Source organism: Homalodisca vitripennis, chromosome 1, assembly GCF_021130785.1.
Source record: "Homalodisca vitripennis isolate AUS2020 chromosome 1, UT_GWSS_2.1, whole genome shotgun sequence".
Lineage (NCBI taxonomy): Eukaryota > Metazoa > Arthropoda > Insecta > Hemiptera > Cicadellidae > Homalodisca > Homalodisca vitripennis.
In genome coordinates, this window is record NC_060207.1 from 12,036,587 (window position 1) to 12,049,463 (window position 12,877).

The 12,877-nt window shown below is 33.8% G+C and overlaps 1 protein-coding gene across 2 annotated transcripts; it reads right to left on the reverse strand.

Annotated features, from left to right (window-relative positions):
• Positions 1-3,454: 3,454 nt before the first annotated feature.
• Positions 3,455-11,241, reverse strand: LOC124357252 (60S ribosomal protein L15-like). Of its 2 annotated transcripts, none has more exons than XM_046808816.1 (3): positions 11,093-11,241; positions 4,903-5,087; positions 3,455-3,941 (listed from the first exon to the last, which is right to left on the reverse strand). In XM_046808816.1, the coding sequence occupies exons 2-3, from the start codon at positions 5,072-5,074 to the stop codon at positions 3,499-3,501; spliced, it is 615 nt and encodes a 204-aa protein (XP_046664772.1). In that variant the 5' UTR covers positions 5,075-5,087; positions 11,093-11,241; the 3' UTR covers positions 3,455-3,498. The 2 variants fall into 2 exon arrangements, with proteins under 2 accessions (XP_046664772.1, XP_046664782.1); XM_046808826.1 differs by having other exon boundaries at positions 10,969-11,100.
• Positions 11,242-12,877: the final 1,636 nt, after the last annotated feature.

Sequence of the window (12,877 nt, forward strand, 5' to 3'; positions counted from 1 at the left end):
CAAAAGGCTTCCCTAAAATTAACAGGATAATACTGTCCTTAGTTTTTCAAGTTTATAGGGTCTTCACTTCTAAAATAAGTATGACATACAGTCTTAAGAATGTAGGAAAAAATGATCTCTGTTATAGACTTATTGAGAAGCTGTTTATTTATTTATTTATTTACATACGGTATACACCATTTTACATTGATATAGGTATTATGAAAATACAAGAGACTTGATAAAAACAACTTACATAAATAGTTTATATGCATACATGCTAAAGCAAACAAAAGCAAAAACAAACAAAACAAGTGCCAAATAACATCAACATCGTGAATAAAAAGAAAAATTACAACAGCAATATAGTTTATAAGCAAGTGCAACATGCAGGTGGATCCGTAAAAAAACTTAATTAAAGTACCGTATAAATTATAGAGTTACTTACTATACCACTAAGAAATACATATACATATGAGCAAATTGTATATGTTGGCAGTATGACTAGTAATAAATGTATCCTACTGCAAGCAATTTAGCAATCGTTATACATCTTAATCACATCGGGTGTATGGATATTATCTAAACTGCTTAAGTGGTTTGCATATTTAATTCTCAGGGATTAATTTTAGCGTCACCAATCACTCATCACTAACTCCATCATTTGCAGTAAGAAGGCGCACGGCTTGGCTACGAAATCGAGTCACACCAGGAGAGAAAAAGTCCACAGATCCACATAACTCATTGCCGAGTTGTAAAAGGCGTGGGAGCGTACTGCGTTGCTGGTATAACGTAGAGTACTGAAGCCTCTCAAACAAATCCTGGGATCTTGTACGACCAGGAATGTGAAAAGGAAGCTCCTGTAACAGCTCAGGGCAGCCCACAACACCATTGATCAACTTCATGAGGAGAACTGAGTCTTGAATCCTTCTGCGAATGTCTAAGTCATGAAGACGGAAGTGAGACTTCAGTAGTGGTACAGGGACTTCAAGGTAGTTGTATCCCATTCGGCAGCCAACAACTCTGATGAATCGGACCTGGACTCTCTCAATATCCGATATGAGAGTAGATTGATACGGAGCCCACACAGAAGAGTTGTACTCCAGGAGCGGACGCACTAGTGTCTTATACAATGTTACTAGAGAGTCAACATGCAGCCCCCCCCCCCCCAGAGAAACGAAAGACGAAGCCAAGCGTGAGGTTACATATAATGTATCTACAATGCTTAAGCAGGGATACAGGCATCAGGACCGGCGTGTTTCAAGATGTCCACTATTCTATATTTTGCAGCACGTTTTTTTGACAGCAATTGATCCTAAAACAACAAGCGAACTATAAATCAATGTGTATCACAGTTAATGGTTAGAATCAGTTCCAGAGTATTAAACAAACATGTTGAATTTATTTCCTTCGCCCGTATTTTTAAATGAGCAACTGAAGATTTCTCATTCCTTGATCAAGCAAAAATCCAGGTTTGAATATTATTTGGAATCGAGTTTTTTTAATTCTCTTTTAAGCCTCAGTTCTTGGCTATGCTGGCTTGTTTTTGGTCACTGTGGCTGTTATTCCTATCATGATTGGAGCTCCCCGGGATTTGAACCCGTGATCTCTCAGTTAGAGAGCCGCGACTGTATCCACTAGTCTACTGGAGGAGGACTGGAATCGAGTTAATAGCATGATTCAGTTACACTCCGTGACATTCTCACAGTTTGCTGAGTTGATAGTAAAGTATGATGTAGTTTACCCACTTGTATCAACGGTGAGCTGCTTTGTAACTGTAACGGTATTTACTACTCGAGTGCTAAGTAAAACTCACAGAATATATTATTTGGTTTCCTGTAGGTTCAAAACACCTTGTGGCAGCACGTCCCCTCTGAACAGCTTCCAGCTTCACTATCTGAAAGAGCCTCATGACCCTCTAACAGACCTCCGCGCCGTAGGTTCATATGGAGCTGTTTTCATCAGCACCATCAACCTGACCAAGATAGCACATTATCTCGAAGTTACCTCGAGTTTGATCCAAATAAAATCATATGGTTTTAAACTGCTTAGTTTAAAGTTTGTAACGGATAATGAATAATTTTAAAGGATAGTAGGTTTCAGACATTTGTTAGGTTTTGTTATAGAAATAGAACACACCGGATTGAAATCTATCCTCTTCTTTAGGTATAAAACATTCTTAACTATAAGGTATGACACACACCTAACAACTAATCAATGTATAGTGATGAAATTGGCAACAGAACAGTATGTAACTCAAAAACTTCTCCTGAGGGTTCAGCCAGTGTAGTTAAGTATTACAAACCTAGTCACTGCACCAACCAGATGCACATGGAGACCTGAGACTTGGTACTGTTGTGATCAAATTAGTACACTTTAATATGGATTCTCTTTCTATTGGTTTAAGAGATACAGACTGTTATAGAAGATTTAAACTTGGACAGGATTGAGACATAGGGCATTGTTGAAAGTAATAAAAATAAATCTTATGAAGTAATGTTGATGAAGAGCTTAAGTGCGGTGAGAAAGGGGATGTAGTTGTCTCCAGAGGCAGTGGTTCTATTCATAACATAACTGCTTAAATTTTACATTGAGAATTATTATAGTCAATTCCCAGAGTACACTTGTTTGTAAGACATTAAAATGAAAATTTGAATCCTACTGTACTTGCATCATCTCAATCAAAGGATTTTTATTACATTGTCTGGAATCAACCTTCATTGTTATCTATGATCTGGTTTGTCCTTTGCTGATTTTAATATTTTTGTAAAGGAAAATTTAAATCTAAATTTGTTATGACTAGAGATCTATTATACAAACAAATAGTTTGAGTCTCTTTGAGACATCTCAGTTGGTCCAGATGAGTCAGTAAATTTATTGAAATTTCTGCAACTTTGTTTTTGTTAGATCACATATTTTAAAATCAAAATGTAAATCATACACTATGCAACCTACAACTGAACCTAAGATGTTCAGGTTTCATATCACACAATGACATGGTAATATATATAATTTAAAAGACATGAGAGATTTCCCGACCGATGATACTGATATGATATATTACTTCCAACACTTGGGACAGTCATTACAATCCCTGCATAAGTGTAAAAATTAAAATTACTTTAGTTTTGTTAATAATTGTTTCAAATTTATATATTTCGTTCAGGAAACCTTAATTTTAGAGTGAACTTGTTTGTTATATTCATTTGTCATATTATTCATTATATTCATTCATTCATTATATTCATATTTATTTATTATATTCAATTGTTTGTTATATTCAGAAAATTACAATAGACTGAAAAGATTTTTTAAAAAGCAATCAATTACTTACTTTCTTCTTACTACAGTCTTTTAGAATAACATTAGAATATTACTTTTTACCAAATAAAAAAGAGAAAAAATAAAATATACCTTATTTATAACTTCTCATTATAGGAGTAAAAAAGGTGTTGTACATTTTCAAGAACAATAATTAATTTGAATACATTTTATTCACAATTTTAACATAACAATATGTTAACGTTTTCTGTGAAGTTGGAGAGTGTTCCTTCTCTTCCAGGCAGCTCGTCTGGAGCCTCCCTTGGTCTGCGAGAACCGATGGCCCTTGCCCAGACCTCGAGACTTCCTTCCTGCTGAAGTTTTGCCTCTCAGCTCTCTATGCTTGTGAACGGCATTTACGAGCCAGTTGACTTTTGGGTCTCGCCTGATGGCCTTGTGAGATGGATCCACGCAGATGACCTCGAAGTACTTGTAGGTAGAATCCTGGGCCACCCAATAGGAGTTGAGGACTCTGAGACCTCCACAGCGACGCCCCACACGTTCCTCGGCCACCGACTGCAAGTTCCTCACAGGCTTTAGCTGGTTGACTCCGTGGCTCTTGGGCTTTCCATAGGTGGCTCCCTTGGGCACTGGACGCTTGCGACCGCCACGGCGCACACGAATACGGAAGATACTGAAACCTGCAACACAGTAGAACTTCACTTTAAGCTAGTCTTATACCTAAAAAGGACATTTTCAAAGAAATTGAAGGAAGCTAGCTTTATTATTCAGATTCTTTAAAGAGAATACATTTTCTTCAAGTCACCTTGGATTTTCTTTTCAATTAAGAATAGAACAAAAATGTACCATTACACTAAATGATACATCTATCCAGTAATTTTAGGCTCGAATAAAAATATTAGTGATATTTGTATGATATAAGAAGAGGCTGATATATATATTAACATGTAAACGAAATTCAATAGCTGTCAACATAATATTTATTAAAAGTATTGTAACTATGAATTAAAGAAATTGTTTGAACTAAACAGAAAAACAAAATTACTGACTTTTAACCCTAGATGCGTCTACTACAAAATCAAAAGTATATACTGAGTTTTTTAGGTTTTACTTGCACTATCTTGTTAAGAAGCAGAGAATACAATAAATATTTTACTATCTATTATTTGACATGTGAAAAAATACATAACATAAGAATGTGAATCACAACAAAATATAAGGTTTTAAAAATTCAAACAAATCTATAAATACAAAGATATATTCTGTTATGAAGTTCACAAAGAGATAATAATTGTAATAATTCAAAATAAAAGAGGTAATAATTTGTATGTTGAGCACCGTAATATATTCTTTAAAAGTCATGTATAAAAAGATCAATACTTGAAAATGAACCATTTGTTTGCTTTCAAAACATGTTTGCTTTGGAAATGAATATCTGTCTTTGATAATTCAGACGGGCCTTTAGAAACAAATATTCGCTGCAAAGCAGCTTAGGAGTTAATATGCTTTTTCTTTCTTTTTATTAAGTTAGCTGGTGTAGGAGAGCGTATAATCCAGTTTTTACTTAAAAATTATTACAAAACAAAAAGAAAGGAAGAAAAAATTCTACTTCAGACTGCTGTAAATTCTAGTAGCACATACCTTCCTTGTTCCTATACCCAAGACGCCTAGCCTTATCTGGACGAGTGGAGCGAGGAGCTCGGTGCAGTTTGGTCATCTGGCGGTACTGCCACACCCGGATACGCAGTAAGAACCTCAAAACATCACTCTGTTTCTTTCGATACAACTCCTGCACGTATTTGTAAGCACCCATTGTGGTCACTTACCTGAAACATTGCGAATTATTAAATATTAACTTAAAAATAACATCTGAAGCAATGGTGCAAGACAATTAGAATTTTGAATCTGCTATTTCTTACCCCACTGTTCAACTGTCTTATTTTGGTTTTTCGTTATTGTTGGTACACATTGTTTATTATAACCTTTAATAGTCATTAGAACATTAACCCTCCTTGTGGCAGTAATTTAACTCCCTATTTGCAGGTCTTGTTTAATTGTTTTTAAGAGTGTATTTTAAATATTACAAAATTTATATTAACATAGTATGTTAATATAAATTACTGTATTACACATATTACATAATTTTACTATGTCTATTTATAAAAATTGATATAAAGGAGGATTATAAACTTATAAATGTTATATAAAATAAACAATGATAAAGCCCTGGCAAGGATTGATTTCACTATCTCCATAAGAGGAATTGGCTGCAAAAAATACAAGTTAAGGTGGAAAGCGTAAAAATGTTGTTTGTTTGTAAAATGTGCCAAAAAGATGTAAATCCTTTGCCCAAGCACACATGATAGTAAGAATAAAATGTCTTCAGTATAATAAGAGGCCACCACCACAATAAATGTAAAATTCCATGTAAAATGTAACAAACAAAACAATTTAACATTTAGTTACTTTTTACTGTATTTAAGGATATACTATGATTCTATTGTGATGGTGGTCTTTTATACTGCAGCCACATGAATTTGTCCAGTTATTTGATGTCATTCTTAATTTAAGTTTTTTAGTTTTGTAAGTTTATAAACAAAATAATAGCAATCGCCACTGGGTAAACTTACAGAACTTTTTTTGAGAAAATAAGTAAATAGTCTATGTAACCAAAGACTAAAATAGCACTTTTTGACAATATTTTTAAAACACTAAGTTTTTAATTAAAATTTATCAAGTTCTGTATTTAGTCTTATAATTAACTGTGGATCTCAATAAAAATGTGTCTATGTATAATTCTTTTTTATTTTACCTAATTTTACAGTAAACTCAGAATTTCAAAACAAATGGTATCAGTGAGGTTAATGGCCAAAACAGTTCAAAATTTTACATATTCTGCTTATTCCCTGAATAAAAATATACATGGTTTTAGGAGGTGGAAATGACCAGTAACATGGTTTTAGGGGGTATATTCGTAAATAATCAAGTTTAAAGTTTTTTGTTCTGTGTCTCAATATCTGTATACTTCAATGTTATGTGCAGCCATAACAGATAGCGGTATACTTTATCTGAGCGCTCCGAGCTGTGGTCCAGTGCTTCAGTACTTATCATGTACTGCAGTTCAGAACAAGTTCGAGTGGTTTATTAATAATGTATCAATCATCAACTAGTTCTAGCAATTTTAATCTGAGTGAGTTATGTTTGTGTGAGTGTTCAATCAGCACGTGTGAAGTCAGCGTTCTACCCGAAATGAAATAATTGGACTTTTAATTGAACATGGTATTTTTTTTAAATGTGTTTGTTCATTGTGCGGGTGTGTGTTGTTTTTAAGCTGGGAGACTTTGATGTTCCATTGTGATAGGACGTTTCAAAAAAGCAGTAGAAAGTTTTAAATGTTACAATCTTAAAACATTTGCCCATGTAAGATCATGTTTTAAATGGACGCACCTGGACATCGAGACTTATTTTGGTTTGGTGGCCACTTTATTACATTTAAAGCAACTGCGACAATTCGTTGGAGTTCAGAGTATCAGCACATTCAGTGGTGGACTGATATTCTTTTTGCTGCCAAGTTTACTTCCACCACATCTGGACATATCGGATGACATCATTACGAGGTTAAATCACAATCACAAAAGATCACGTGACGCCCCACGTCAACGAACAAAAAAATATTGCTCTGATCATGAAAAGTAGTTCCGACAGCTCTGGTCGTTAACTTAACAATTACCAAACAAATTTCTAAATCAATAACAGTTTTTGAAATGTAAAAAGTAATAAAAATTTAATTATACTTCTTTACTGTATAAATATTAATATAATTTACAAATTAAAATATAATACATCATTAATATAATTACAACACAATAACATGTACTAACCTTATATATTTTCAAGGATAAACGTTACTACTTGTGTAACAATGAAGAGACTTACATCACTATTCTTGCTGCCATTATTCAATAACAAGAAACTGATTTGCATTTTGAATTTATTTCCAAACACGATTTTACTTTTAATTAATTTTGAGCGATAGTGTCAAACTGAATTAAGTTTTCAAAGTAGTATCATAGTGAAGCTATAGGCCTACTTTTACATGAGAAATAAATGTATGATTTCATCTTTTTTGAAAAACTAAAAAATATAATACTAATGTAATAAACAAATATTGTAGGACCTTTTTATTCTATTTCAATAGTAATGTAAGTGAGCAAAATATAAATGAAGTTGTTATTATAAATAAATATAATATTCACTAAAGGCTATTTTTATTATCCCTTTGCCTAATACATTGCATTTTATATTTTTAAGCTATATATTATAGCTATTATGGCTATTGAAACATAAATTTTGATTTAAATAATGCATCTTCCTTAGTGTTTTTGTGTAAAAAATGAACTTCATATCACTTGCACAGCCTTTGTAAAAGGTAAAAACAATTTAATTGGTATGTACTGGTCGTCCTATTGTGTGTGATTTAATATACCAAAATCATATCATGTTCTATTTGCCTAGATAGATTTTTCAAAACATAAAGAATTCAGTTACTTGGATTAGTTAAAAGATGTAAAAACCATTTTTGTCACCTCCATGGACACATCACCTCCGTGGACGCAACAAATTTTCAAGACTTTTTCTACTAGTTATCCGTGATCTATGATCTCTGCAATTATTTTAGAGTTATATATCTATAGCCAGAAAGTACAAAGTAAATATTTCAAATTTTTTTGCTTAAAGTTAGATTTAAAATCTATTGGTGAAAATGTGCCTGTAAGTTGATAATGACCCATATTCTGCAAGACGATCAGCTATGTAGTTACTTCTCCATCATTGCTGTAAAACATTGCTCAATGTTTAAAAATGCAATTTGTTCAACATCTGCATATTCATTGCCATTGTTCTTCTCGTTGTCACTAACCTACTCACTACATAAACAGGTAAATCTTAAGATCAGCGACTACCGCTCCGATTGCCGTAATTTTTTGCATACTAACACAGGTTAACGTAATTTCACCAAAAAAATAGTCCTGATTATCGCCGTAGCCGTTTACTCCCCCCCAAAAATTTTTTTTAAAAAACCCTGACTGACAGTGCATTTATTCTTTTTTTGGTGTTATTAGTTCGTAGGGCAGTAGTCCAGGTACTACTTCTAGTATAAACTCGTCTTATCTTATCAGTGATAAACGCGCGCCGCTTATCTTTTGCCTGTAATGAAACCTGCGTTAGTTCTGTCTGAGTTTTGTGTGTGTAAGCAGTCATGGCGTGATCTGGGCTTATACTTTGCAAGCTTGAGTTAATTTTTTTATTAAAAGAGCAAGCAGCGCAAAGCGCTGTGCAGCGGGCAAGCATGATCTGAGTTTTGAATAGGCAAGCTAGGGTATTTTTAGCGTGTGACAAGAACCATTGCACGCCATGTCAATAACTTCACTAATTATTCCTTCTCCACGTGGATTTGTTTGTTTACGTCTGGCGGCCTATCGGAGCCGTCCTATAGGTCACGTGATCCGCCCGGCCAATCGGAAACTTTCCTGTTTGTCACGTGACTACTGTCAACTCATCAAAACGACCATGATCGGCCATTGTTTTTAGTTTGATAGTCGAAAATCTTGTTATTTATATGTTTTGTATTGCCAACATTGTACTGCCGAAAAACTGGTTTTTATATGTTAGCGATAATGGGGACTATTTTTTTCGGTGAAATAACGTTAACATGTGTTAGTATGCAAAAAATTACGGCGATTGGAGCGGTAGTCGCTGATCTTAATATTTACCCATAAACAAAATAACAACAGCTGGCAATGATTAATTATGAATATCTATAGGTTAATGTTGTATTCAATAGTACTGATAAACATAATTTGGTACTTTGGGATTATACCGACCACACCCAGACATGAATCGTTATTCGACATTTTGCTTTTACTGATTACTATATTAGCGTAGAACAATATTTCGTCAATATAAAACAGGAATTGTCTTATCGCAAACCCCTCCCCATCCTCAGACAGGTCAAAGTCGAGCGGTCTAGTAGATAACGTGATTGCAGTCTTGCCGCCCGTTCAGCTGGTGCGTCGCTTTGTTGTACTTCCGTGTTTTACCTCTACATTTCTCCAAACACAAAAATTCAACAACAACAAACATTACCAAACTAAAACTAAACTCTTTATTGAAAAAACACTCAAAACTTCTTTTTATTCTTGATCACCCAAAATGCGAGTGCCTCCGGCCATCAGCGCTGGCTTCGACAGCACCTTCGGTGCTGCCCCGCGCTGATGTCGACAAAAGAAAAACATCCCTCGAGATAGTACTTATCAGTAAAATATCAAATTCTAGAGGGGCTGATCAGAAATATAAATTGAATTGTAATGGAAAGGCAATTATGAACAGTGCAAATCATGTGATGCCGCGCGGCCTGCCGTAATCGGGATTCTCGAGAAAGATAAGATAACAGCGACAACAATACCGATCACAATACCTGGAAATGCTTGTAAGTAAAGAGTTGTTTTTTCGTTCTATCATGTTTATTTCTATAAATTTATATTTTTGTGTTCTTCATACTGGTGTGGTCGGTATAATCCCAAAGTACCCATAATTCAATTGTGGCGGTGGCCACTTATTATACTGCAGCCTACAAAACCAATATATTTAGTTACTTTGATTATGTATTTAGACTTTTTTCGTGAAAATTCAATCAAAATATATTAGGCTATTGAATAAATGTAAACATCTAACTCAGACTCAAAGTCCAATGTCTTACACCACTCGGCCATCGGCACTCCCAAACTTACTATGCAACTTCTAATATATAGGAAGTTTGCCGTATTTGCTATTACCGACTTCCGATATATTGGAAGTTGGTCTCCAAAGAGTTAAATATCCATTTAGATAATTTACTAAAAAAAATCGATGAATTTATCTCAATAAACAAATATAGGATGAATTTCTAATTATAAGTTTATAAGTTTGCAAAACCGGGTAATTTCACCTTGGTGCTTCTCAGTTGGCCTCGGCATCTGAGTGGCTGGGCTCAAAGGGTTAAAATGGAATAAATTAATTTCCTAATAGTTTAATTGCTCATGTAATCTACAATTAAACACACATTCCAAAATAACTATAATAACAAATTGACTGTATTAGAGTTAACTGCCGCCATCGTTATCAATAAGACAATAAAGGCTACTGCAAGGGATGGTTGTTGGTGCTGTACTACTGTTCTGACCACAGAACACTCAAATAAGGTAAAGGGAGCAGATAGCCTAATGTTGAAAATCATAGATATGAAAAAGTACACAAATTGATATTTACATTTCTATTATTTATAAGTTATTTGTGATGTGCAACCTCTTAAACAATACATATGTTTGTTCAGAACGTACATAATACATTAATAATGTTGAAATTTTGATTAGCTACTATAACCTAACTGATACCTTAGCACTATACTAGCCTATCAACATAGTCCTAGGACTAACAAACACAATATAGTAGGCTATCATGCTTTCAAATAACCAGCTAGAATACATTTTTTTAAAGCAGAACACTTTTTAATAGTAAAACGCAGGACTTAATGGTGTTCTGCAGTATAGCACTATAAAGCATGTGGTCCAATTTAGTTGGTTGGAAAGGACCAAAATTGATTTTATGCTCTACTTTTGTATGTCTGCCCAATTCCAACAAAATTAAAATAACACTGGGCGTATAACTTACGATATCAGAGATTTCTGAAAGTTTGATAATAAAATATAAGTTTGAAATACTTGACAAGTCACCACCACTACAAAGAGTCCACCATTACACAAACCTAACCTAAGAAATAATTCGCCATACTTACTATTCACACACGCCTTCAACTGAGCGGGGTTTGAACCTAAAGAACAAGAGCAGCCCATTGTCATTGTTATAGATTATAACTTAGAAAAAAAAAAAAGAAATACGGAACGGATGGAAAAAATAGACCCAAAGATTTTGATGAACTTATTCTTCTTTGTTGAAGGGTAAGTAAAATTGTATGTTTGTCAAATATTATGAGCAGCAAATACGAGTTTTTCACTAGAGCTTTATGTGAATAATCCTATTTAGTGGTCGAACTTTACAAATCTGTATGGATGGAAAGTATTTTGAAACTATTGTGGATGGCATCTCTGATGCCATTACACGTTTCAGCAATCCAGTGGGTCATATTCATTAAAAACATATTTTTGTAATATTTAAAACCTATAAACAGATGCTATCGTTTCATATAAAATATAAAACAATACAAAAATTAATCCAAACCTAGGATAATTTACTATAACGTTGCAATCGAATAATCTGAGGTAAGAAAAATCAGATTGAGCACCGTATGTAGCAAATTATAATTATACTACCAAACTTAATTCAACGTTATACCCAGTAAAATTCTAATATTGATCATATTTACAACAATACTTTAAAATACAGTGAAAAATCATCATAATGAAGTAGGTGTGAAAGTAAAAAGGCAAGCATTTCGTGGACAACTTGATATGTTCTTGTGGTTTGCACTGGTACACTTGTAATATTGAGTGGACTGGAATAATTATACTAAAGAGGAAAGATACCAGCTTCTCCAGATACTTCCTCTTTTTTTCACTAACTATTCTAACTTGTTTTTAGATAACATCTCCAGCGCGGGCGTCTTGCCACTTGTATTGCAATAAATGACGAATGTCTTCTTTTTGCTTCACAATACAATTCTTCTCCTCTAATATAATAGATTAAATCTTTCATTGTGTAATTGGGTCTTTGAAGTAAGAGTGACAATAACGAGAATAGACACATTATAAGCTAAACTGCAACGTAAAGATATGAAGATAATGATACAAGCATACAGCATACTACTGAGTGCCAATGCCTTGGTATGGACCATATTGGTGAATAGATTAGTTTGATCCAAGCGTTCAAGTAATCGGACTATATACAGCATAGCAGGGAAGGAACCATGACGTGTTACTTCCTAATGCGCCTATAAGTTGAGGGTCACCGGAAGAGGAAGAAAGGTCTCGGATTCTCGAAACAATCTGTAACTTATCTATATATATAAAAATGAATGTTTGTATGTTTGTCCTTTATGGAATCGTGAACTATTGGACCGATCATGATGAAAATTTGTACGTATATGTATTTTTCCACGGAGAAGGTTTATAAGCTATGCCCATCCCTTTCCCGATTCAGGATTCCGCCCCACTGGTTACAGAAATACCCATAAGAAATGCATTGCAGCAAACATATGTTAACGTCTTTTCAAATTTTTAATCAGCTGTTCTTTGTAAACATATATTACACTTATAGTTTTAAAGCATAGAGTAAGCTTAAGAGAAACGACAAATTTTGTTTAAACTGTTTTTGCAATCACTGTTAAACATAGACTTTACTATCCAGATAATACAATTCAAATTTGACATAAAAATTCACCTTTAACTGCAATATTTATTTAATATAAACCATGCTCATGCTTGATCAGAAGAGTAATGCAGATATCATAATTACTATCTTACGTTGGCTACAAATATAAAGAATGTTATAAAATCAACCTTAGTTGTTTTTTTTGACAGAAGTATGGTTCTCAAAACTCCGTGTGTACATATTCTCTCGATCG